Here is a 27,794-nt window from a genome sequence, read left to right as displayed (position 1 = left end):
CTGTTGGGTTTTAATTAGAAAGAGACTTTTATATCTACATAGGGGTCCTCTTCAACGGAGCCCGCCATATTGCCCAGGCATGTTTCTACAGTAGCCCAGAATAGACAGCTGTAGAAAGGATGCTTTTTAAACGTTTAATCGTAATCGCTATCGACTAAATAAAGTAAAGTAAATACAATTTATAAATCTATAAAGTGACTTGACACTTGGCTACTGGATGCTGACACAGACTATTACATCTTTTTTGGAAAGTACCTACTGGCACCTTTTGGACCAGTATAGGACACCGTAGCTTCTCCTACGTCGTTGGTATGTGAGAGGTTGGGGTTGGGCAACCTTTCTGTTGCTAGACGCAACTAGATCTTACACACCGCACCTGTAATCTATTTCAGACTACTGTTCTAATATTTTAAATTCAGTTAATCTATTTCTATATGTCTTAAACTATAACCTAGTTATTTCATTGACATCTTATTTTACACTACATCACTAGTTCCATCATTGAATGCCTCTTATCTGTAGCAGCAGCAGAGTCGTACTACACACATAGCCCAATCAGTGGGGCAGATGATTGGCAGGTGTTCAGAGTTGTGCCTACCAGAGTCTGGCCTTCCGTCGCTGCCCCTGAACTCCTGCATCCGTTTCTCCAGCTTCTGCTGCCGCCGCCTCTTCATCACCACCTCCGGGTTGGAGATGGTCCGTGTGAAGCTGGTCTCCGGCATGTCCTTATACACCTCGGCCGCGAGCCGGCTGTCCCTGGGTAGGGATACGTAAAGATGAGCTCTCTTGGCACAGAACAAGTACAAGAAAAAGTACTATGATGTGGCAGAAAAATGGTTTGATGCACACCCGTCCTCTCTTGAGAATGCCTCCTCGTCTCCATCAGGGATACGCGGAAACTCCTTGTCTCTCTTCTTCTCCTTCTTCTTCTCTTTCTTGGACAGGGTGCGCTTGAAGTTCTGAATAACTCCGTCCTTCTCTTTCTCAGGACCATTGCTCTGAGTCTTCTGTTACAAAAACAGTCAATTTGTATCAATGCTTGGTTCACCATTAATAAAGACGATTCAATTTCAAGAAACATCTGAAGACCAACTTCTTCAGGGAACAACATGAGCAGAATTTTCTGTTTCGTAATTATCTAGCACTATCAATCTGCAAACCACTTTTTTGAGCCATGCCATTGTGAAACTTAAAGGTCCCATGACATGCTACTTTATGGATGCTTTTATATAGGTGTTAGTGGGCTCCTAATACAGTACTTTAAGCCGTTCAAGAAATTCAACCTTGGTGCAGAATTACAGCCACTACGAGCCAGTCCCACAATGAGCTCTCCACAAATGTGCCGTTTTTAGAGGCGGTCAAGGTGGAGGGTGGGGGTGTGGCCCCGAGAAGCTTGTGGCCAAGGTACCATGCGCTCGTGTTTACAGTGGATGTATCGCAATGGCGAGGCGCACACAGTTTTTGGCCGTGTTCTGTAAATATTCTAACACTCAAGGTGCTCAAGCGGGAGTCCTGGAGCTCTATATCTATCATATTATACATAGATATCTATATCATATAATATATATTATCACGGCCAAAAGCTGTGTGCGCCTCCAGACGATATTATGAATCTCAAACGACGGTTCTTCCACTTCCACATCAATTTGAAGTAGACCACGACATGGAGGAGAAAGGGATTGTTGCCCATGTTTGTTGACCGCGATTGTCTCCCGCCGGAGCCCCGCTGCCTGCTGCCGAGGCACCACCGCCTCGGCAGCAGGCAGCAGGCAGCACCGAGGCACCACCGCCGGCAATGGTGCCTCTGCAGCAGGCAGCGGGGCTCCGGCGGAAGACAATCACGGACAACAATCCCTTTCTCCTCCATGTCGCGGTTCATGTACCAAGGGAGTCAAAGCCAAAGTTCCTTTACCCCAATTCCTTCTAAACCATGGCCCCCACTACGAGTCTCGTTGTGGAACGGTTATCCAAATAACAAAGAAGTGTACAACACTTGCGTTACAGTGTGTGTATTCACACAGACACACACTCACATGTGGCGCTCGCACGGTCGTAGCTCAGTGTCTCATTGGCGGGCCAAATTCTCTGGGCGGGCAAAGCAGAGAAAGGGGAGGTAACCTAGCCCCTTATGACGACATACAGGGAAAATTTAAATTCGGCCAACTGAGCTTTAATTTTTTCAAAGGTGGAGCAGGATACCTAGTGCTCGTTTTATTCAAAACGCCATTTCTAGCCACTGGGGGACCATAGGCAGGCTACGGGTACTCTCGGGAAATTTACATGCCATGGGACCTTTAATTTATCACCATATTATCTATATTTTACAGTAAATATAGATAATACTGTCCAAAAAAAAAATCTGTTATTTTTAAAATGACCCAATTAAAATGAATTGAAGTACACTTTTGTTGCGTTTACCTTCTAATCTAAAGTATCCTTTTAAATGAATGTGTAAACGATGGCCTGGCTAACTGACGAATATATTAACCTCAACATGTTAAAGTCTGGAGTATGTGTACAGTAAGTAGTTGACTACCTTGGGCAGAATGTCGTTTTCGTTCTTGAGCACGAAGCGTCCTTCCCGGTCATCTTTGTTCCAGTTGAGCTGCACCACCAGAGGCTTCTCATCCAGGTCCAGCTTGCGTTCTTCTAACGCAGAGGATGGCTGGCCGTTAGGTTCAGACACAGTTTACCTTGCGGATACCTCAAGATGCAAAGTCAAAACTTGCAAAGAACTACCACACCGGCAATGCTGATTATTTATTGCAATTCTACAGCAACTACAACCGGCATCCATCTTTTATTGAGAATGGGAAGAATATAATGATGCCCAGAAACAGTTGACTCAGTATAATTAATAAATTCATTAATCTTCGATTAATAACATAATTCACCATTCATTTAAAAGAAGTTGTACACACAAATGCAAGCACATCCACAGGGACTGAGACAGTAAAGCGCTGTGACGACTCACCCCCACTGACGTGGACCTCATACAGGGAGTATCTGGGCGAGGAGAGCATCCTCATGTCAGGTCGGAACTTCTCAGCCAGCGTCTCGATGACGTCCTGTGTGGTGGCCGTGCTCGACACACGGATGCACTTGGTAGCAAAATTCCCTGCCATGCGGTCCTGGAAGTAGAAGCGCATCACACCGTGGAACTCCAAGTCCTGAAAGAGAATGATACGGGATGAGCCTTATTCATTGTGGACATCATGTAGTGGTAGTGCGACGCTACTGTAACATGACTTGGGGAGAACCCTGTTACTATGTTGTGGATGATAGAACACATACTAATGTTTAAAAAATAAATAATAATCATTGACCCAAAATAATGGTGTGTTCAAGATGCCTCGTACACCTCCCACACAAGTTGCTCTTGTGACGTAATATCCTGGCTTGTAGCACTAACAGCGTTCCCGTTTGTCTTTGTGAGTCATTGGCTAGTTGTTATTGTTTGCTACATTATGGTGCTATCCAGTTGTATGGCACGCTGGTATGTGCAAGTCGTAAGGTGTAAATCTCCCAGCTTTCTTGCGGCATTTCACGGAGAACTCCTCCCTTTTGGTTGGTCCCACTCGCTAGGGCTGTGCAATTAATCCAAATTTGATCACGATTTCGATTCTAGGGTCAAACGATCTCCAAATTAATAAAATCGAGTTGGAACGATTCTTTTGAAAAATAAAAAATTATTATATATATATAATTTTTTTTTTTTAATGATTCTGAAGTTCAAGACAAGTTAATTTCAGTGAGTTCTGAGTATGATGGGCCAGGCCAGTCCTTCCAGCCTTAATCCATTACTGGATCAATTTACAGAATGCAATTTGTTGAGTGTCGTTTACAAAAAACGTTAGATTAAAAATGTGTCAGTGCACTAAACACGAAAGTTAATTTAAGTTTATTTATTTATTTGATTTTCTAGTATATTTATTTTATTCATTGAAAGTTTTATAGAAATTATAGAACAGCTGGATACATCTTTATTTGTACATTATTTCCAATTTGAACATTTTCTATTTTTTTATTTGAACATGTTGTGTAGTTTAAGAATTTGGAAAACTCTGTTACAGTGAGTTTTTTTTGCCAAAATGCCGAATAAATGCATTTTATTTTCAAACTCAAAAAGAATCGTTTGAAGAATCGTGATTTCAATCTTGACCAAAAAAATCGTAATTCTCATTTTTTCCAAAATCGAGCAGGCCTACCACTCGCTATTCTGAAAGTAGAGCGAGTTCAGAGGCTGACTGTACAACTCGACAACAAAAATGTCTGCACCCGTAAAGAGATATTTTCTTTGTATTTGTATCACGTTGGTCATTTTAATGTAGATTTTAAATGCTCTTACAGACTTGATTACATTGATGCTTTAATCCGGTCACCTATTTATGCATTGCACGGTCTTGCTGTGCGTGCAATACAATGTAAAGTTGTTTTGTTTGTTTTCGAGCTGGTTTGCAAAAGAGGCTAATGTAGCTAACAATAACAATGACGGGCCAATGAGAAATGGGAAAGCTATAAGTGCTGCAAACCAGGAAATTACGTCACATTCTTGCTAGAGCAGGTCGGACGTACCGGCGTGGATAGCACCATTAGCCTCTTTAGCAAACCAGCTAGAAAACAAACACAACTTTACATTGTATTGCACGCACAGCAAGACCGTGCAATGCATAAATTGGTGACTGGATTAAAGCAGCAATGTAATCAAGTTTGTAAGAGCATTTAAAATAGACATTGAAACAACCAATGTGGCACAAATACAAAGAAAATACATCTCTTTACGGGCGAAGCCATCATTGTTTGTCGAGTTGCACGGTCAACCTCACTATACTCAGTTGACTCTCAGAACACACCATAACATCACAAAATCATCACAAACGAATGATCGAAGAGATGATTCTGACCAACCATATTGTCAATGGAATGCATTAAATATTTCCAAATTTGGTCATCAGCTCTAAAGACTATTGTTGAATGAACCAAGGGGCTCTTGTCAGAGAGACTTCTAACCATCTCTATTTCTTTAGGAAACATTGTTGGCAGTCTGGCGTTCTTAAGAGGATAAACAAGCTAATCAACACCAAACTAATCAGATTATAAACTTGGTTCTTTGGCTCACCGCTAACGGATTACTTTTGTAGACAAATAGATAAACCAAATGAATTAAAGGCTGCTTCCGGTGTATTTCTGATTTTTTGGATGACTCATTTGAGCACCACCATACCACACTGAACACTTTAAAATTCACATCTCTTGCGTATCCATGTCAATGGAAGTGAACCAACACGATCTGCATCCATCTAATGTCATAAGTAAGTCATCGATAACCCACTGTTTAAACAAATGACCAAGAAAATAATCACAAATGGTGAGAACGGGAGGTTTCCTTCAACGGCTGTCTGAGGTGACAGAAGGTATGTAAAAGCAAGGGGCATGATTGTGCATGCATGCGTGCGAGTGCATGTATGTTTGTGTAGGGTGATGGGACAGATGGTTAATAAGATTAATTACACATGATGAATAACGCTTGGTCCTTAGACCTTGTGTCTCTCCCATTCCAATCCCAATCCTTTGAATTCACTATGAATTCACAAGTTCTAACTGTCCGTCAATGCCTGTCTATGCAACACATGCAAATAATTGGGAAATAGTCGCAACAAGCCCAAAAATAAGAGGCTTTTTCAACAGTAGTTTCATTATTTAAGGGTATGACATACACAATTCAGGGTATGTAAAATCACTACAGGGTTCTGAGCCAGGGAATTCATGCATCTGTCTATGTCTCTCTCCAGCTCTCTCCATCTCATAGGGACCACAAACATTAAACCTAAAATACTAAATATTGTTTTAAGCACTATTTTGTTGAAGGGGCTGAGAATGGGATTTGTACATTTCCTAAAGCTTCATTTAAACAGGGTTTTATGGGAACTGTTGCCTATTTTGCATTTACCAAGAGTAACAGCTTGTCAGAGCTACCACCCTTAAGACATGCAATAACAGCGAGATGTCTAATGAAGAGGACTTGCATCTAAATTTTTGATCTATCTCAGGGTGACGTGATAACCACAAATTCTCTGTTTTTCCCAGCCCGGGCATAAAAAGCATGATGACTTCACAGTGGTTCCTGACTGCTACTTATGGCCACAGTGACTCAACTCCGATGTTGAGTTAATCTATACCAGCACAGCAGTACATACATACAGAAAGGTTGTTGGCCCCTTCTCTGAAAGACCAGGGTCAAAGGGCACCAATTGTGTGTGAGAATGATTAGCACAAATAAATCCATGATGTGAAATATAAAATAATAAAAAATATTCTTAAACATACAGAAACATTGTACTACATGTAAATGTGTAACCATGTAAAGTCCAACACCAAAGTCACCTGCAGAACCATAAAAAGCAAGGCTAAATAAGGCCCATCTGTCTTTCTGTGTGTTTGTGTTCAGGTATACTGAGGCAAGTCGCCAAGGACACATGCTGTGGGTTAATAAAGGATATTGGAGGGAACTGTTGCGAATAAACTCTTGAAACTCTTAAAAGTGTCCATTAACTAAGCAATATTAAGCAAGACCTACATATGCAAACCTCAAATTTACTTTTTAGTTTTAAAGTGGATCAAAGGTAATCAAGTGAATTGTTATACATTAGGAGAGAGTAAAGGCAAGGATCTGTGGACCGTGGGGATCAAAACAAAGTATCTTTCAGTGGAGTCAGTTGCCAAGACACTGTGCATCTCTTAACAGCAGTTAACTTTGGGGTTTGGTATTAATGTGTAAATAACTGGAAATCAGTCACGTGTGGCTTAATTTTGTTTACACAGCACATTCCATGTTAGACAGTGAAGAATGTAATGTACTGCATTTTTCTTTGTTGTTCACACCACCCTCTTCCTCTACTGCACACTCTACACACAAATGTTGATCCTTTTCCATTTCAGATGCTAGTTTCCTTAATCTATGCTAACCCTGATGGTTACAATTCTTAGTGACAGACCAAAAGACTTGGGCTCATAAAGCTACTCTAATCGCATGATAAATTAAAATGAGCTCGCTAATTTTGCTGGCAGCAATAATTTCCATTTGCATGTGTGTTTGTTTTCCTAGTGTCTCTCTATCAGAGACTGGATGACAAGAGGTTTCACTCCGGTGCATCAGTCTCGACTGACCCCTCTCGCTTCCTTAGCGTAATGAGGAGTTAACCCGTGTCCTGTCAGTCACTTGTCAGCCGCATGTTCTCTGTGTGGGGAGGCGGACCCTGGCGTTACAGAGTGCAGCATGAGAGCCCTGTGAGGAATAGCAAGCCAGAGAAAACGCTTGTTGAGATTTGGAGGAATAAAAACAAAGATGGAATTGGATTCAAAGCCGAACGCAACAGCTGCCATGTGGGAGCACTTCGGGTTCAAACAGAATGACCGTGGTGAACCACTTAACCTGTGCGAGCCGGTATGTCGCATTTGTTGTAAAACAGTAGCAACTAAACGTGGCAATACAACAAACACGCATCTGCACCTAAAGCATAATCATCCGATGCAGTTTTTTGGCCGTGTTTGGTTTTTATTCAAGGGCATTTTTTGTCCATTTTATTTATGGTTTTTGGTTATTTTGTTTATTTATTTTTGATATTTTAAATGTCTTCCAGGTCCAGTTTTAAATATTTTTTAGAAATAAGTTTATTGATCTTTGAAAGGGTGTGCTTGCATTATTATGCCATTATCATTATATTAGTCGAAAATGGTCTCAAAACGGCAATATTATTGCTTATAATTTAGCGATAATTTATCGTCAATAATTTATCATCCAGCAAAATGTTATCGTGACAGGCCTACCCAATTATCTCCCTTCTTTTGACATTTTTCAATGCACATGGGCTACAAAGTGAATTCCACTGAATAGAAAATACACAGCTGGAATGCATCTGTGCTCTTCCGTTTGTTGCGTTCACTTCTTTTCACAAAGCTGGGTCTGAAACTCGTCTCAGAAATATTGGCCGGAGGGTGTGGAGAGCAAGACAGTGTGAAAAGGAAGGGTTTGACAGGGAGTGTTCCGTTTAGCTTGTGGAAATGGATTCCAGCTGCAGCTCGTCACCACACATGCATAACCCACCTCTACCACTCCAGGTATGGGGACACACACACACACACACACACACACACACACACACACACACACACACACACACACACACACACACACACACACACACACACACACACACACACACACACACACACACACACACACTTCCTGAATCAATATTTTTTCAGCCCCCACATTGCTAGCAAATTCTTCAGTAAGTGCCTTCTCAGGTCAGCTGAAAGAGGCCCTGCTGCACCTAGCACAGAAAGAGCAGAGAGGAAGCACTAAAGGCGGACGGGCCAGTAGAGATGGACAGGAGGGCTGAAGAAGGAAACAGGAATTGAAACCGACAGGAGAGTCGAGACAGAGAGGAGAGTCGAGACAGAGAGGAGAGTAAAGAGTGACAGATGAGTAAAGAGTGACAGGAGTAGGGCTGGGAGATATGGCTGAAAACTGTATCACGATATAAGTTTCATATCGGTCAATATCGATAATTATTGATTAAAAAATTTTTTTAAAGGGCCAGGAGAAAAATATAAACGTAAACAGTTTTATTTTAAATTTAACCTTCCCCTGATTGTAGGCAGACAGGGAAAAGGAATTTCAACACAGACATGGAAAACTCAATTAAATATAAACATAAGTCTGAATGAAAATGAACATCACAATGAAAACAATTATCAATTATAAAGTGCTCAAAACATATGCTACAAAAAACTGTTCTAAAAACATTTGCAGTGTTAAATGTAAACATAAGAGATGAGATCACTATTGCATTACTTGGTAGGTGGATTAAAGCTTATCTTCAACCTGGAGTCCCTAGAACATGGAACGTATGGATGTCATTGTTGTTGGGACATGGAAATATGTCCAGTACTGTCATGAACCATCATCCATGTTGTAAAGATCGCTAGTTAGCATGTTCGCTAACTAGTGATTAGCGCCTATTAGCGATTTTGTTGTTATGCTTGCTATCCATGTTATAACGAAAATGCCTACATTAAACAGAATAATGCTAATTCCATCAAAGGGGGAATGGAGATATGTCCAGTACTGTCATGAACCAATGCTGAGATCTGAGAAGAACTATCTTATCATATATATCATATATATTATTTACAATTTCCTCACTCGTTGCGGTACTCATCTTTCGTTTCTCACATCGCGCTGTTTCTGTTATGAAACACACACGCGAGACGAGATGGCGCAGCCAAACTTGATACTGTTACATGATTGGCCATTGGCCTGTTGCTCTCCACAGGTATCAGAGGACGCGTGCCTTTGTTCACGCAACCAACCTTGCTTCGCAACCTCTGGTTCAAAGCGGAGCTAGACTCTTTGCTCTGTTAACTTCCAACGAGGAAAGAAATTATCAAAACCTTCTATCGAACGCATTTTCTATTGATATTGATTACGTGTCTATCGCAGTACATATCATTATCGTTTTAACGCCCAGCCCTAGACAGGAGCGTCGAGACAGACAAGAGCATCGAAACGGACTGGAGCGTCAAGACTCGAGGGGAGAGCGAGGGAGTTAAGTAAATGTAAAATGGAGATGATGAGTTGATTGATCACACACCCATATGGTTTGGGAGGTTTTTCCACCCAGACTAGAACCTCTTCTATAGTATACAGCATGTGCAAGCCGGCCCGTCAGACAGCCACTTTGCGTTGCAACAGACACATGGACGTGTGTGGATTGTGCTGTGTACAAACGGCACATCACGGCACCTAAAAATGATGCTCTAAGAACCTAACCTTGCTTCCATGTCATTGGGAACTGCGGTGTTGGTGCGTGTGCTGCTACATTGAAAAGGTCCAAATTTAACAACTGTGACGAGTGTCAGTTTCCCCACCTCCATGTTGGCATGGTAAAACATGACTTTAAGCAGGTAGGTACATAAAATTCATGGCGAATACTACAGTGAATGTGCTGGTGAAAAGGTGCACTGAAGGTGTGAAAGTGGAGTCAAGATGAAGCAGGTTGGTAACCACAGCTCCGGGCCACTAGGCGTCTGGTCAGTCCAGCAATGGCTCATTGCTGGTGAACTTTACACTTCTCGTATTCTCTTTCACACAAGGTAGTCTGGATTATAGCTGTAGGCCTGACCTGCCAGTTTCAAGTTGGATATTTTCCATTTATTTGTGCGTGATATACATGTGTCCCACCATTGAGAAACATTAGCAAACAGCCAGCCAGCTGGCCAGCCATCTGGTGAGCCTCAACACCTGCGCAGAGAACGCATGAGAAACAGGTAACTTTCCACACCTAAGCTGAAAAGGGATGTGAAGAGGTAACGATCTACTCCTGAGCTGAAAAACATCTTTCTTTCGGCAAAAGGTGGTACACGATACAACTGCACAGTCATGTTATCAAAAGCAACCTATATTCAAGTCCCAAATTAATGCAGTTTACCTCTATGTTTGCAATAAGAACACTGAATAACTGCATTTCGGAGTGAACAAATTGCTTGTGTTGTCGCATGTGTTAATGTGAAAACATTTTATCACGCTTCCTTAGAAATAATAAACTTTTATATGTGACTATTACATTGTGTAGGGGAGATGGCAGGGGATGGCAACCTTTTGGATGTCACGTGCCAGTTTACAATGTTTAAAAAAAAACTTGCAACCACCGCTAGATGTGGAATGTAATTTACGGTATCTCACAAAAGTGAGTACACCCCTCACATTTTTGTAAATATTTTCATATCTATTCATGGGACAACACTGAAGAAATGACACTTTGATACGATGTAAAGAGCACTTCGATTTCAAACCGAATGACTGTGGTGAACCACTAAACACACCAATACAGCAAACATGCATCTGCACCTAAAGCATTATCATCTGATGCAGTTTTCCCAGCTGCGAAAAAAAAATCATGGGAATAAACAGATCATGGGACATTAGTAGGGACTATTAGTTGAAAAAACAAAGTACAAACAGGACAGTGCAAATGGTGCACACTCACTGACAGTATAGTTCGCTTCATGTAGTTTATTTCAATTTTATTTATTGTTTTTGGTTGTGTTGGGTTTTTATTCAAGTGCATTTTTGTTAAAATAGAGTCGAGTCACGTGACGCGGTTGGTGAAGATGGCTGCCTGAACCGAGGCTGACTAGCATCATTCTATTTATCCTGTAACTACTGTTTTTAATATTGATAGAGACGTGTTTAACACTTCTTTGGTCATATAAGATGGCAAAGCAGCTGTCACTGAAATCGCCACAGTTCATAGACGCAATCTTTCATTTGAGCGGGACCGACTTGTGGCCGCAGGGGACCAAAGTTCCAACTGCTCAACAAAATGGCCGCCACAGGCTAAAAATCGTCAAATTTGAACAAACTTCCACTCTGCGGAGACCGTAATAGTTATGAATATGACATTCACAGGACACGTGTAGACTGGTGCCTGTAGCTCACATACCAAAAATCGTGTTTGTCATGTTTGTAGCGCCCCCTACAGGATCTTTAAAAAGCAGCCCCTGCGCCACGTTTCACCAATATGTATGAAACTCGGTAGGCACGTATGCCGTGCCATGACCTACAGAAAAGCCTCTTGGACCCATGCCCCAAAACCCACAGGAAGTCGGCCATTTTCATTTTCATTTTGTGGTCATTTTCACTTTTCGCCCGCCGCACCCGCTACAACCTGCCGATCTTCAATCAAAACAACATCAAGTAAGTGATGCCAAACGCAGTCGTACCATGCGTGTTTAGAAGCGCAACATTGAAACGGGTCCCGTCTGAAACAGTCGCGCGGCGCAGCGTTACAAAAGCAAAGTACTTCCAGACACGACTCTTGCTATTCTTTTTATCGACGAGTCGAGGCGGAGCCGTCGCACTCGCTGCAGTTGCAGTCTTCCATGTTCCCGTGTAGGTGTATATGCTGCCCACGTGACGTCCGGAGGAATTGCATCCCCTGTACCTACAGTACTAAGAAAAACGAGTACCGTCACGTTTTTAGAATTTTGGTATCGACTTGGTACCGAAGTATCGGTTCTCGTGACATCCCTAATAGGTATTCCGTAGCGCCGGCAGCCAGTGCAAATCTCTGGCTTGGTCTAATCAATTTTCGTCTGGTTTTTAGCTTACCTCAACATGGGGTGACCCTCAGGAAAACAATAATGGGGTTAAAAATCGTGTTGAGTTCTCCTTTAACCGAACACTACTGTAAACCGCAAGCATAGCAGCTACTTGACACTTGAATGCGAAAGCTGATTTCAGATTTCACGCTCAACAAATAGTCACACTCGAAATTAGTATATTTTTTTGATAAATGTGTTCTCTCTAGAGCCGTTTGTCTGTTATTGGGCTAGTGTAGAACCATGGTGGCACAACATGGTTCCTCCATGGATGAGGACCTGCTCCCCATGTAGATATAAAAAGCTCAAACTAAAGGAATGAAAACAACGATACTTATTTCATGAGATTATACACTTTACAACACTTGTGAATGTTACATTTCATTTCTGCCAAGTCGGTTCCACTAGGTAGATACCACTGATGATACACACTGTACCATTAACTTAAATAAACAGTTATTACTTTTCACCACAGAATCAAATGTTTCCTTTGTAGGGGTGTTTCTTGTGCCCTGGGGCAATCTACTCTTTTGCTGGGAGTGTTTATTGGTAAACATTTTAAATATGCAGAATTACATTATTTAGAGCTCTGAAATGCTTTGTAATAGAAAAAAACATTTCCATAAGTTTAATTAGAATCTTCTTTTGGTCAGGTATTGACCAAAAGTATCAAGTACTATTTTTCGGAGTTATTTTAATTAATTGAAACCAAAATTCACATCAAACATTAATTCTAAATGGTCAGTAACACTGCAAGTATTTCCAACACTTAAACTTGTTTATATTTATATTAAAAAAATAATATATATATATTTTATAAAGTAACACAGGCTTCGCAAAGTCATTCAGCACATGACAAAATTGCCAGGAATGCACTGTGTTAATGTGGTGAGAACATGACACCATAACAACGGGTGAGTCATATACGGCGTGATGTCTTGGCAGCCCAGACACAGCCACTTCTCTGGTGACAGTTTGACTAGAGCTCATAAAGTAGACCAAGAGACCTATTCTGGGTAGAAAGAGAGATAGAGAATGAAGAATGAAGGGTCTGTGTTAAGTACTCCGAAACGTATGACTGGGCAATAGTAGTAGTAAAACACAGTAACAGAATTTATATTGTTTCTTCTTGCCGTCTTGCGCTTGGGTTATAAGCAACACACAAATTAATGTTTCTAATATTTCTGGAGATCGGAGTGAGGTGTACAAATCCTTTTTCAGGCCCAACATGTTTCCTCACTTAGTCAAACAGCTGACACCTCCGGGAAATCTGAGTAGCCTGGTCCGAAACACTCCCTTCATCTTCACATCTAGGAATCATGTAATCCATGAATCAAAATGAAAACCATAGAAAGATCACATTACCATCAGTAACCAAAAAAATAAGATGAAAACTTGACCTTTAATATCCCCATGGTAAATCATTGAGATAAAATGTCATAATTATCCGATTAAATGTCAAAATGTAGGGGTGCACGATAATTATCGGGCCGATATGAAAATGTTTTTTTTATTATTATGTTACACTTTTCCTGCTGTCGGCTCCCAGACGTAGTCGAGGAGCACAGGGGACCCTCCAGTGTCGATGTTCTCTCTGGGGTAACACCCTTCCCTTTGACCGGCAGTGAGTCTGCTTATAGGTCGGAATGAAGCGGCCGCCGATTATTGACAGGCTGGGTACTTTATTCTTAGTTTCATCAAGTTTACAGCACACACACACCACACACACACACACACACACACACACACACACACACACACACACACACACACACACACACACACACACACACACACACACACACCCCCCTTCCACTCCCTGTTTTCTCAGTTAAACACAGATATCAACTACATTTGTCACAGTGTAAAAATAAAAACCCAAATGTTTTTGGGTTTGTTCATAGTATTAGTGTCATGATCTTAGGTCATGATCATATATGTATATGTGTTATACTTGTGTGTTATCGGTATCAGCCTATAGGAGCTGAAAGTTATCGGATATCGGTATTGGTTAAAAAAGAACAAAGTTCTTGTGCATCCCTATCAAAATGGATTAATAAAAAGTACATGCGCTCCAGTGGCAAGTAAATGTTAGAGATTAGAAGTATTTTATTCAGTCAGTTGTTGGAACAAAACCAATTACAACACTTAGATTGAATAAATAACTGATAGTAAATGTGTTTTTAGTTTTTTTGATCTATGGTCAAGCTGTACCACAGAACCATACCTAAGCCTTACAATCTATTACATTGACTGAGTGAAACTGCAAAGCAAATTCCCCCAGAACTCGTATTTCCCAGAAGGCCACACCAGGGAAATAATCGCAGCCTGGCTGATGGACGCACTTTTGTGCTGTGGCTTAAAAGAGTCGCATCAAGTATGCATGACGACGAACAGCGGATCACACATGAAGTGTCCATAATGAAACTCGGGTTTCCCGGGCCACAGGAGTGTGCAAGAAGGTAGTGAGCACATTCTCATACAGTTGGAAAAAGCAGAGGGCCCTGATGAGTGCACAGACTGAACAAAGCCTGCCCCTGCACAAGCTCATCACAGAATAACAAGGTGGGGATCTCGTCATCACACAGGTCCTGGCGGCAGACAAAAAGACATAGCAACTTGTATCTACCGGACAAGACAGCCAGGTAGGAGATCTTTTCTGCCTGTAGCAATAAGATTGTACAAATCCTCCTCCGGTTGGCTTGATCGGGGTGATCAGAGTCAGGCTGGGGGATGTTAAAACATACTGTAATGTTCTTACGTTTTTTCAGATGTGTATTTCATTTAATTTTCATTTGTTCATTCATTCAATTTACACTTTATTTTGATGCCGTCTGATGTGAGCTGCTATAACGGCTTAATAAATAAAGTGTTTATCTATCCAGATCTTGGAATCGGTCACAGCAGCACAGAAGCCACTCCAGGAAAACATAAAGTGACGAGTTAAAGTGATAAAGTTTGCATACATTTTAGATAAAATATAGAATAACTGAGCTGTTAAAGCTAATAGTTTGAAATGGTTGAATCAATTGTGTGTGTGTGTGTGTGTGTCATCACTTGTAGTAACCAGGAATAGTGTTATTGACGTTATTCTTTCACATCTAGTTAATCAAGATAAGCTCACAAAAGGATAAGGCTTATACCGTTGGACTCCTTTGGGTCTCTTTCATATGACATAGTTTGTGTAGATAGCATGACGTGAAAACGATTGTTAGCATTCTACCGTAAGTACATAGGATATGTAAAAAGCACTTAGCCTTTAGCCATATAAATGGGAGTACCCACACACAAATGCCCGATATATAACATTTCCAATCGATTAATCACTTTAATCGATTGGACGTCTGCAACGTCCAAAATGGTTAGCTTTTGCGATAGCATAGCGATCACAAAACTTTAAGCTGTGATCAGCTTTAGCCCAAACTGGAGCGTGATAGTATGAATATGAATATGAATAGTATGTATGCTGAAATGACCGTTCAACAGCTAGCTCTCATGCGCATGCGACTAATCGCCTACTACTGCTGTCACGTGACACGTTACATGCATCGGATCATATTTTTTTCTCCCCTCCGAAAACCGATCCAGTGTACTGGGCCATTAACGGCCCGATACCGGTGCCGGTGCCAAAAACCCGACCACCAGGGATTCAAATTACTCAGGCGATAGCGGAGTTCATAGGGAAAGACATAACACCCCTCAACACGTGGCCGGGTCAACGGCTTTGGTAAAGCCGCAGATAATTGATACAGCACGCCCCCCAGTATTTCTTTTACAATTCAATAGTTAAATAAAGATCTTATATCAATTCATCTCAGCATATAGGCCTGCCCTAAAGGAAAGAGCAGTTTATATGTTGACTGCTTCCAATGTTGTGTTTGTCATACTATAGAATGATTAATTGCTTGTGTTTAGTGAGTAATACAGAACATAAGGAACTTTAAAAATAAAAATCGCACACTAAATCACAATCGCTATATTGTTCTCAATAATCACAATTCGATTATTTCCCCAAATCGTTCAGCCCCATTATGAAGATGGCTGAAGAAAAAATTAAAAACATAAATGTTGATCATCTCTATCCATCTATCAAATGGGGAGGGGCTTTCTCTGGAGGAGGATATTTTCGGCACGCTGACCGGTTCTAGAAACAGACACTGTTGCAATCTACCCAGCCATCATACGGCTCATCCATGGTTCAAAACAGACGTCTGCAGACCATGCTGTAGATACAATGTGCCAGTCCATACTCGTTGAGCAGGCTCAGCGTAGACTTCACCTAGAGTACGGACTCCTCACACACTCATTCATTACCATGGCTACACTGCCGGCATAACATGATGATAGAGAGTGCGGGAAAGGCCTGATACACAGACAAGGCTTACAAAGACAAATGTACACATACCAGCTCTCTATCCCTTACACCACACACACACACTCTTTGTCTGCCTTTCACACATACAGATATACAGACAGCGGACATCATTGCATTGTGGGAGTGAGGCTGAGGCCAGCAGATCGGTTGGAACCTGGACCTCCATTGTCCTTGCGAGAAAGAACAAGTGAACCTAAATACACAGGGTTGGCCCACCCAATATCTCCGTTACATTTTTTCCCCACACAGCCCACAGCCCAAACACTGACTGGCTCCAAAAAACACACACCCAGAGCCTGAACCTCATTTTTCAAAATGTGGGGGATACTTCTTTAGTTTTCTTTTTTTCAGAAACTTGGTGTTTTTATATTTGTTTTTGATATTGAGATTGTACTTATTCAGGTACCTGACTGCAGAACTGGAGATTTATGAAACCGAGTGATGTTAACTTTTTATTTTCATGTACTTTGCTGCACTGTTTGAGATTTGAGACTTGAAACAGTGTTTTTTACTTTAATATTTATTTAGTTTTGTTCAATATGTTCAATATCCCTTTTTTTTCCCCTCATTTGTGACAGTTCTGCTCAACGTTACTTCCAAATAAGAGAAAAGAAAAAGTGCCTTTCATTTGTATTTTGTTGATAGGATTATTAAAATTAGACATGAGTCATGTGGTTATTCAAATTCAAGTTATTTTTTAGTTTTGGCAAGTAGCTGTGTAATAAGCGGGATAATGTATAGAAAGTCTCCAGTCATTATAGAAAATAAGCTTATTTCCCCGATAATGACCGGCGTTCTATACATTATCCCTTACATATATCATTAGAGATATAAAATTACACATATTGTGATAGAAAATTTTGTCCATATCACACAGCCATGATTCAGGGTTGGTTATATTCTCGCAGTCAACAATCGTGGGTTAGGAAAATAAATCATCATGTGCATTACAACAGCCAAGAATTCCTCTAACCAATCAGAGAAGAGATGCCCTGGTTGTTGCTAAATTGTCTGATACAGCTCAGTCAACTAGGAACAGATCTTACATTTCACGCACTGATTCCTGACAGATGAGTTTGCCATTTTTAACAAATTACACTAGAATTATAGCTCTTAAATCACATCAATAGGCTATAGATCTAGCCTACAGCACTTAATTAGTACACTTCACTTGTTTAGCACTCACTAACTGGCTTACATCAATGGCATTAGGCTTTTATAGGCTATTAACCTATTAACATGGGCAAGATAAAATTATTATTTGTGGACGTTTTTATTGGACTTTATTATGCGTAACCCAATTCACGTTTCAATTTCACCTACCGTGATCCACAAATATTTGGTAATCCACACATATTACACGATCCACTAATGCAGATTTTTCACTTTTGTTATGTAAAATGTAATCCACACTCACTTTTACAGATTTGTCGATCGCATGCCTCTTGCGAGTTGCTTAGTGTGGTTGCAAAGCAATCCACACTATTGTAAACATGTTTCTCTTTAGTGTGGTAGGTGTGTTCCAGGGCGGTGGTTGGTCAGTCTGATGCAGTGCTCTGCCCAGTCCCGCATTACGCACTGGTGCAAGTGTTCCATGCAATTACAAGTGCTAGATCTGCGGGAATCTATTACATTATGCGCAATACCTGCATATGTAAGTTATTTTTACTCTGCTAAAGACCCTATCTATTTGTTATGCCACATTGACAGGCTAATGCCATGCTGTGTGTGGAGCTCTCTTTTCTAAGCATTTAATATTGATGGCTGTGTCCAAGTTAAGCTTCTCAGACACTTTTAGCATATGATGCATTTCAAATACATAACATCCCTCATTATAATGCTCCAACACAACAATACTACTAGCTTAAAAAAAGGCTCACAAAGTTGCCATGAGCAGTAACTATGGAGACCACTTAAGTTGGGTTCACTTAAAGACAAACAATAGTTTGGGAACGTTTCTTAACATCTTTAGATCTACTCAAAATGCTAATTGTTTTTTTTAATTTTAAGTTATCGACAGTGATTTTGAAAGCAGCTTCCAACTGGTTATACAAACCAAAGAAAAGCCATTCTTTTCCGTCATTCTTTTCTGCTGTCCCTCTCCAAAAAGACCCCAGGAAGTCTTCCTATCTCCACACAGCAGACACTTCCTGCTGGCTTCCCGTTCCTTCCTGTTCGGTGTGAATGAAAAATGGCAGGGGCTTTTCGAGTCAGCTAGATTATTTTTCTCTAGCAGAGGGTCAACCATCAATGTAAAATTTGGCTATGTTAAATTAATTTAAATCTAATTAGGTGCCAAGCACAAAGTGTGCGAAGGCAACTTGTTGTAATTCTTAGTGTTACGATTATTATTATTTATATTCCACCGCGTTTGCATTACACAGCCTAAACCGCTCGCACGCTTTTTATGAAATTTACCAGACCTGTAGAGGTTGACCCAAGATTAACAGACAGCAAATATTACACTGATTGGCCCAAAGGTGGCTCTATACCAACCGTCCAAAAATGCAGATTTTGCACAAGCATATCTCGTAACCGGTTTAACCTACACTCATGAAACTTTGCTCACACATGCATATCCACATGCTGAACAAATATGCCTCAAAAACCTATGACTTCCGGTTCCCAGATTTGCCGCCATTTTGAATTTAGTTAACAGTAAATTGCTTAACGATCCCAGGTTTTTCGACTTTGACAAAAATCCTTTAGCCCATATCATCTATGGACCATTATCTTCAATCTGACTTAAAGATTAGTCTGTACAATAAAGTTTAAAGCACCCATGAGCCAATGAGTTCTAAAACAGGCGTGGTTTAAACCGCGAAAATAGTTAATTGCTCATATCAACATCAAGCTGGACTCCTATGATGTTGACCCCAATACAAAAGTTGTTCATAATCAAATTCTGAACAAGATACACCTACACTAACATATTTTCAAATAGGGCGTGGCATCGAAATGGGCGTGGCCTGTCACTAAAATCGCCACAGTTCATAGACGCAATGTTTGATTTGAGCGGGGCCGACAGTCAATACGTTTACATGCACAGCCTAATTCGATTAAAGCCATAGCTCGATTATGCTCCTCAATTGGACAACTGCAATTGTCCATGTATACATGGCGGTGAGTACATCGATTCATTGGCCAAAGCGTGTCATGCCCCGGTACGATAGGTGGCGCTGTGCCCATTTCAACTAGTGGTAATAGAGCCACCGGTTGACCTCTTTACGTCACCAGCAACAACAAACTCATTCGAGAAAGTGATGTTTCAGCAGACAGCTGTCAGTTCATTTCGGGTATATATAATTTCTCAGAAGCTCCATTGTTCCGACCTCTCGGTCGTATGCCGACTCCTCCGGCTGCTCTGCCGGCGGAGCAGTCCGCATATGACCGAGAGGACGGAACAATGGAGCGTCGGAGAAATGATATGGACCCGAAGTGAACTGACAGCTGTCTGCTGAAACATCGCTTTCTCCTCCATGTCGCGTTTCAATCTGGACTTCAGAGAGTCAAAGCCAAAGTTAATTTCCCCCAATTCCTTTTCCCCATGGGCGAGATAAACCTGACTAGGAGTCTTTACTTGTTGTGGAAGTACCAGAGAGTCTGAGAACCTGACGCAGTCTGTAAGATTCATAATATCAGAGAATACCCCCGTCAGTTCGGCCTCTGCGCAATGAATGAATAAAGATTGTAGTTATTTTACAACCTCGTTGATGAAAAACATGGACTTTTGATTCAGCCTTGGGTTGAATCGAAGCGTAGTGTGTACTGAATGCACTTTGATGATGATACACTCCTTATAGGGGGTAACTACATTGGCACGACACCGGCTTCCTCCATCTTCTGCACCAGCTTTTTAAATAAATCGCCGACCCAAAGTTAGTTGACAGCTGTCTGCTGAAAACATCTTTCTCCCACCGGAGCAGCCCCTCCGCCGCCCGTCCGTATACATTACCCGCCGCGGTGCAATGAATGAATAAAGATCGTAAACACGTCGGGAGAAAAAAAACATTTATTTAGATGTGCCCGAAATTACTACTTTACAACCTCGTTGATGACCCACATTTAGAAAAACATGTACTTTTAATGCAGCCTTGGGTGAAATGGAAGCGTAGTGTCCATGTGCTTCCACCTTTAATGAATGCATGCCATGCGCGCTCCCACGGCTGGGACACAATTCTTATAGGGGTAACTACATTCACTGGCTTCCTCCATCTTCTGCGCCACCTTTTTAAATAAATCGCTGTTCCTCGTTATCCCTTATCCGACGGCAGGGACAACAACAACAAGACTATCGTCTCCTTCTACTTCCGGCTCACGGCCCCGGGAAAAGATCTTGAGCATGGGCAGAACGCGAATCAACGCATAAGCCAATTCGATTGGCTACATGCACGCTTAGCTCGACTATGAATCGCATTATCTAGGGGTCTTAACTCGACTATGAGTAAGCCAATTCGATTCGAGTATAGCTCGACTAAGGTGAATACATGCATCTTAGTAATCCAATCATAGTTGGACTAAGCCAATAAGTCGACTTTCTTGAGTGTCATGTAAACGCACTGAGCGGCTGTTGAGGCCCAAAGTTCCAACTCCTCAAGTAAAAGGAAGTTGATTGACAAAGCAACATGGCCGCCAGAGGCTAAAAATAGTCAAAAAAACGCGAAAAGCCATATCAACATCAAGTTGGACTCTTATGATGATGACTCCATTGCAAAAGTTGTTCGGAATCAAATTCTGAACAAGTTGAACCCAACTTTGTGTTTGTCGTGTTTGTAGCGCCCCCTACAGGAACTTGCACCACGTTTCACCAATATGCATGAAACTCGGTAGGCACGTATAACACCTTTTCGCCTTGTATTTGAATGAACTCCTCCTAGGGAATTTATCGGATATGCTTCAAAATTGGACAGTACACTTGAATAATGTTGCTGAATGAACACCGTGCTATTTGTGACTGTTTTTGTTGAAGGGCGTGTCCGTGGCGTGCCGTCAAATTTGGCCATTTTGAATGGAATTTCATGGCGTGGCCTGTCACTAAAATCTCCACAGTTCATAGACACAATGTTTGATTTGAGCGGGACCGACACAGTGGCTGTTAGGGCCCAAAGTTTCAACTGATCAGTTAATATGAACTTGATTGCCAAAACAACATGGCCGCCAGAGGCTAAAAATAAATTAGCACCAAAAGGCAGGGTTAATTTAACCCAATCATCATCAAACTTGGGATCGTCTAAGGCACATAGGTGAAACTGTATCTAAATCTGCCTAAAGGTGGCGCTATAGCAACAGTCCAAAAATAAAAAAAATCGTCAAAATTTCACTGAACGCCAAAAGGCTGGGTTAACTTGACCCAATCATCAAACTTAATGGTTAGGTTAGGGTTAGGTTTATGGACTGCATCATGGTCTGGTTAGGGTTAGGTTTGATGGTTTATTGGTCGGTAGGGTTAGGGTTAGGTTTGATGGTTTATTGGTCGGTAGAGTTAGGGTTAGGTTTGATGCTTTTGTGACTGTACGTTGAAGGGCGTGTCCGTGGCGTGGCGGTCGGCTCAGGCTTGGCAGCTTTAATTATTTTTGTTTTCCTTTCTTAAACTGTTACATTTGTGAAAACAAATGTTTAATTTTAATAATGCTTCAATAAGCAAAACTACAATATTTTGACAGATGTATGGACGATGTCAGTTGCTTTCAGACACTTTGGTGTGTGTGACAGAGTTTGGCAAATGGTAAATGTTTCTATACTGCTTCAAAACATATGGGAGTACTTCAAATAATCCCAATACAAAACCACACCAGAACCACCTCATGATACACCCACTGGCGCTATTCTAAATGACAGACGCCAGAAAAGGCACAGGGATGAAAAAAGACAATGGAATCGACAAATACAAGTTCAAAGTTTTCAATGAATGTGGAAAATTTTCTATGCCTGCCCTTTTACTCGTTAAGATTTGGGCCTGACTCAATTGATTTGACCAAACCGAGCTATGTATGAGGATTAGACATTGGATTAGGCAGCGATGTACAGTGCGACCATTTTGATCGCATAGGCTATTAAAAAAAGTTTGTGCACAAAGACAAATATTGATAACTTGCACATGTGCAAGTATAATACGCTGCAATCATATCTCCAAAATTCTGCGAAAAAACACACTTGTCTTGTCCTGGAAAAGTGGCGCTACATATTGGAGCAATGCTTCATCAGAAAATTATTTTCCAAGGGTATAGGCTGCAGTCCAAATCGCTGCAGTCCTTTCTCTTTTTACTTGTAGTACGTACTGCAGCAACTTTTACAAAGTACGTACTGTTGCACACAGTATGCATATAATTGGGACATGCTGTACAGGTGATTTCACTGATAAGCAAACCTGTAGTGCCATCGACTTTCGTGGGCTCAGTCAATGTGACGCATCTTCTGCTTTTCAGAGGATTGTGGGTTAAAATAGCCGAAAAGCATGCTGGTTTGCATAATGCTAAATGCGACCGGATGTAGTACAACATCCTGTTATCTTTAGCATACTGCATTTTCCATACTATGTATATGGGTATCAGAAACCAGGGCTACTGACCGTTCCAATTAAACTACATTTTCTGGTGATGGATTAGGGATTTCCTAAGATTGTCGGCCTCTATAGAGCTTTCGTTGGGTTAAAATGTCTATAGGCGAGGTGCAGCGCCTCTGCTGAATTTTTCACAATATGACAACAATGTGGCTGGTAAAGCGAATGTTAAATGCATGTGAATGATGCATTCAGCATTAGGCATGGTCGAAACGATTCTTTTCTGGGAATCAGTTCTTTCAGTTCCCTTCACTATCACAAATCGTTTTTTTGATTCGTTCGGTCGTTCAGTTTGTTCAGTTCGTTAAGTCATATGGTCTGTTACGTCATTTGGCAGGGAATCTCAGGTGTCTGGCGTCACCACTTTGCTTGTAAATATGAGGTACGCCTTTTAAAACACCAGAAGATCTCAGACGGTGACAGTGCTCGGGAAAACAGCTAATTTCTGTAGCATTAGCCTACAACGCCACTCGAGCATTACACGTGTGTGGTTTTAAGAAGAATAGCCCAAGCGGCCTCAACCACCATGAGAACGTTTTAGACTCAATCAATATGAAGTCGAGGCGAGACAAAGCTCTGTTCATTTGTATCTTTTATTTATGTAACCATATTTTCGAAAATAAATTTTAAAAAAATAATCAGTTCTCTTGTTTTGGGAATCAGTTCTCATCGTTCACCTTCGGGATTCGTTCGTTCTGACCGAATCGTTCGCGAATCGCCCATGCCTGTTCAGCATAGACTAAATTTTCACCAGCATGAATTGGTGTGTGCGAGTGTTATCCCTGCCTGTTGTGATTCTTGTTTTTTTTGTGTATGCTAAAACAATCAAGAGCAGGGAGCAAAAGGCAGACTCAGCGGCCTGGGACTGCCTCTCTTTTTTCCCCCGCTTCAACTGCATCGTTTTGCTTTTTAGATCACAACGCGGAATGTCTCATTCATTCGCTCCCTGCTTAAGATCACTGTTTTACCGAGAGTAAATACAGAGTAAACATGCGCAGCTCGTTTAAGAAACTTGTTTTTTTAGGGTTAGGTGTGGTGCAGCATCTGGGATGAGTGTGCTAGTATATAATTGATCAAAATAATATTACCAAGTATATTTTCACATACAAAAAAGGTGGCATGGTGAGGTTGGTGCATTAAAGACGATAAGCAAAATATTAAATCAGATTAATTAAAACATTAATTAACAAGTTATTGTATTTACAACCTAATCTTGCTCCAACAATGGATAATCAAAAGTGTAATAACCCTAACAATTGTCTGAGTCAATACTTTATACCAAGGGGGGGGGGGTCGCTTGCGTATCCTCACACTGGACGGCAGCTGTCAAAGTGCTACCGGAATATTCGAATAATGTACGAAAAACAATAATACGCTCATCCCATATTTGGCCATCCTGATGATGCCTACCGTTACCTCAGATGAAGCGTTGTCGTCTAGCGCCCTGATGTATATATTTTATCAATGGGATATTCGTAGCCATCATTTCCACTACAGTCAATGTTAACTAAAGCCCATGTTCAAATGTCCACTACAGCCCATGTTCGTCATGTCCACTACAGCCGATACCCCATGTTAACATGACCACTACAGCCCATGTTCGTCATGTCCACTACAGCCGATACCCCATGTTAACATGACCACTACAGCCCATGTTCGTCATGTCCACTACAGCCCATGCCCCATGTTAACATGACCACTACAGCCCATGTTCAAATGGCCATTCCAGGACCATGACACAAGAAACATGATTGCAATGCCAGGGTGTTTTTTTATTTATCCATCTACCGATCCGTGTCCTACCGGCATATGTATCTCTGTTCTATCTTTCTGTGTTTAGGTTGTCTTACGTATCAAAACAGCCCACTAGGCTGGGAACCATTTCATGCACTTGCTGCCCCTGGCTAGCTGGTCAATAAATCCAACTTCAGTAAGTACTTCGTGTTACATACATCGAACATTTAGACATGTACTAGTCAAACTAAAGCTTCTTCAGTACATGTTACCGTGTTGAAACAACATATGACGACATATTGACACCATACAGGTATGCGGCTACCGTTCAATGATCTAGCTAGCTATGAGGCTAGGTAGCCAAGAAGCTAGGTAGCCAGGGAGCTAGGTAGCTAGGTAGCCAGCGAGCCTCCCGTCCTTCCTCCGTCAGCTGGTCATCCAGGAGATATTATACACATTTTGGCCTGAAAAACACCGAAAATTCTTCCCCACTCAATCCCCGACACCACCGTGGGGTGGACCCGTGGGGTGGACCCGTGGGACCGGCCCGTCCGGCGCTCATCCCTGGGCCTCCCTACCACCAGGGGGAGGACCGGACGGACCGGCCCTCCCTTCGCTAATCCCCGACCTCACGTACCTCGGTCGGCTGGCTGATCTCGAACAGGTCGAGCCGGTTGGCGTTCCAGTGGTTAATGATGTCGGCCAGTTTCCGCCTCTCCTCCTCCCGGCTGCCCGACATGGTGAGCTGTGTTGGTGTGACGCTGATCCGGAGCAGTGTTGTAATACGAGCTGGTCCTGTTTGTTGATCTGTTGCTGAACCAAACGAGAATAAAACTTCACACCGAACAACCAATAACAACCAGCGCGCTCGACGACGACGTCCGTGTAGCCGTCAGCGTCCAGTGTGTCGCTCCCCTCGCCTCTGGTTCCACCCCGCCGACCCAAACACCGACAGCTACTGTGTGTGTGTGTGTGTGTGTGTGTGTTTCCGCGTTCCCCTTGCGCACAGCGTTTGTCGCACTCCCGCTCCGTCCTCGGCGCGCTCCCGCTCCGTCCTCGCTCGTTCCCAACGCCCACAACTCAACGTGCATGCAGCGCGTGCACAGTCAACCGTTTCAAGTTCTATTTCATGTAGGCAGGGCCGGCTCTAGCCCTTTGGTAGCCCTAGGCGAGATTGAGTTTTGCGCCCCCCCCCCCCCCCCCCCGTTCCCAGTTGCCCTGTTAATTAGGTGAGAGTTGCATGCAGCGCTTAACTATTGTTCTTGCTAACTGTGCGTTCACACCAAAAGACACAATTTTCGCCTGTTCGCACGAACAGGCGGGATTCTGGCCAACTCTGCTTTTGGTGCAGCGCTTCAGTCTGGCACCCTCCAACTGCCTGCTGACCTGCCACTACCAGGAGCTGACCACCGAGGACCACAGCCACACGTCTTTGTGGCTGCTGAGGCCTTTCCACTCCGGAAAAACCTCATGAGAACATTCCCTGGTCGCAACCTGCCAAGAGAGCGCCGGGTGTTCAACTACCGTCTGTCCCGGGCTCGGCTGGTTGTGGAGAATGCCTTTGGGATCCTTTCTTCCCAGTGGAGGGTCTACAGGCATGCCTTCGAGGTCAACGTAGACGTTGCGGAGAAGTGTGTGAAGGCTACCTGTGTTCTCCACAACTTCCTGCGGAGGACAACCCCCCCAAGTGCATTGAGGGGGAACATCCCAGTTGGTGAGGAGGACCCACTGCCAGGTCTGGGAAGAGTTGCTGCCAACAACTGTGTGAGGGAAGCCATCAGGATTCGGGAGGCCTTCACATCCTTCTTCTCCGCAGAGGGAACCGTCCCATGGCAGGACAATGTATAGCGCACCAGCACACCCAAAACAGCTCTTTTAAGAGCCACCCAAAGATTACTATTGAGCCTACTTCCTGCAATTACTATATATATATATATATATTCACTCTTCTGATTTAATGAAGCATGTCTCCTTTCCATACAACCTTATTAACTAAGTTTGTTAATGTTTAAGTTTGTTTATATTTTGAAATCAGGTAACTGTGACGGTCCTGAGCCGTCTCGCTTCCCTTCTGCTGGCCTCTGTTCTTCTTCCAGGGAAGCTGATTGCCTGGCCACCTCACTGAGGGATTGAACTCACCTGCCGGAAGCCTGCATAAGATGGGGGGAATCCAACATGGTGCTCTCGCTCTCCCACCTGGAAGGTGCTGCCCGGCACCCAACTGGGTTTTATTTGGGGTTGTTATTCTAGCCCTTTAGCCTTTGTTTGCATACTCATAGTTTAGTTTAACTGTTAGGTTCATATCACTCAAACACCACACTACACTACTGAATACTGATGTGTTTTTTTTTCAAATTACTAAATAAATGTAACGGGACATTTAACTGTCGATGTGTAGACCTCCCGTTCTTGGTTGTGCTCTTCAACAAGTTGGGCACAACATAACTGACAAAAAAATACCTTAAGCAAACATAACTACGATATATCAATAGTCAAAGTAGCTTGGACACCAAATTCTGTGGCACAAAATAATTTTCAACATTTCAATATTTCCCTCAAGCAACATAAATGACCATTGAAGCAGTACAATGGTAGGAAGATGGTTTGGAAACTGGATCCTATAATGGCTAGAGACCCAATTTAATTGTATATAGGTAAACCAGCTTTACTTTGGCATGTCTACATACATTACACCAAATTATCAAAAAGTAGCTATGGTTATCTTCGGATAAATGAAGCATACACAGTAGCGTAAACAGTGTGTCAACTGTATTTTTTAAATAAAGAACATGAAGCCACTTTTTTTATGAAAAAATAATTTATTTGTGCTGTGTGTGTGTGTGTGTGTGTGCGTGTGTGTGTGTGCGTGTGTGGTAAGAAAAAAAAAATGGGCATGGATCGTTCCCTTCAACGATTGTCACCCCAGTGGTAGCCAGCATGCTTGGTTTGGACAGGGGCCTC

At 42.1% G+C, this 27,794-nt stretch overlaps 1 protein-coding gene across 5 annotated transcripts in view; it reads right to left on the bottom strand.

Moving 5' to 3' along the window:
* afdna (afadin, adherens junction formation factor a) overlaps nt 1-25,819 on the bottom strand; it is an 85,753-nt gene extending 59,934 nt beyond the window's left edge. For 3 of the 5 annotated variants that reach the window (XM_084483864.1, XM_084483868.1, XM_084483867.1), the window contains exons 1-5: nt 25,471-25,819; nt 2,975-3,170; nt 2,537-2,649; nt 850-1,007; nt 599-756 (exon numbers count right to left, since the gene is read on the bottom strand). In XM_084483864.1, coding sequence (XP_084339990.1) covers nt 599-756; nt 850-1,007; nt 2,537-2,649; nt 2,975-3,170; nt 25,471-25,572 — 727 coding nt within the window. In that variant the 5' untranslated portion in view covers nt 25,573-25,819. The remainder of the gene's footprint in view (nt 1-598; nt 757-849; nt 1,008-2,536; nt 2,650-2,974; nt 3,171-25,470) is intronic. The other 2 variants (XM_084483866.1, XM_084483865.1) reach the window with 2 other exon arrangements.
* Nucleotides 25,820-27,794: the final 1,975 nt, after the last annotated feature.

This window comes from Micromesistius poutassou (genome assembly GCF_964030765.1).
Source record: "Micromesistius poutassou genome assembly, chromosome: 19".
In the NCBI taxonomy this organism is placed as follows: Eukaryota; Metazoa; Chordata; class Actinopteri; order Gadiformes; family Gadidae; genus Micromesistius; species Micromesistius poutassou.
The sequence above is the reverse complement of the archived record's forward strand: the minus strand, read 5'-3'. Positions and strand labels throughout refer to the sequence as shown.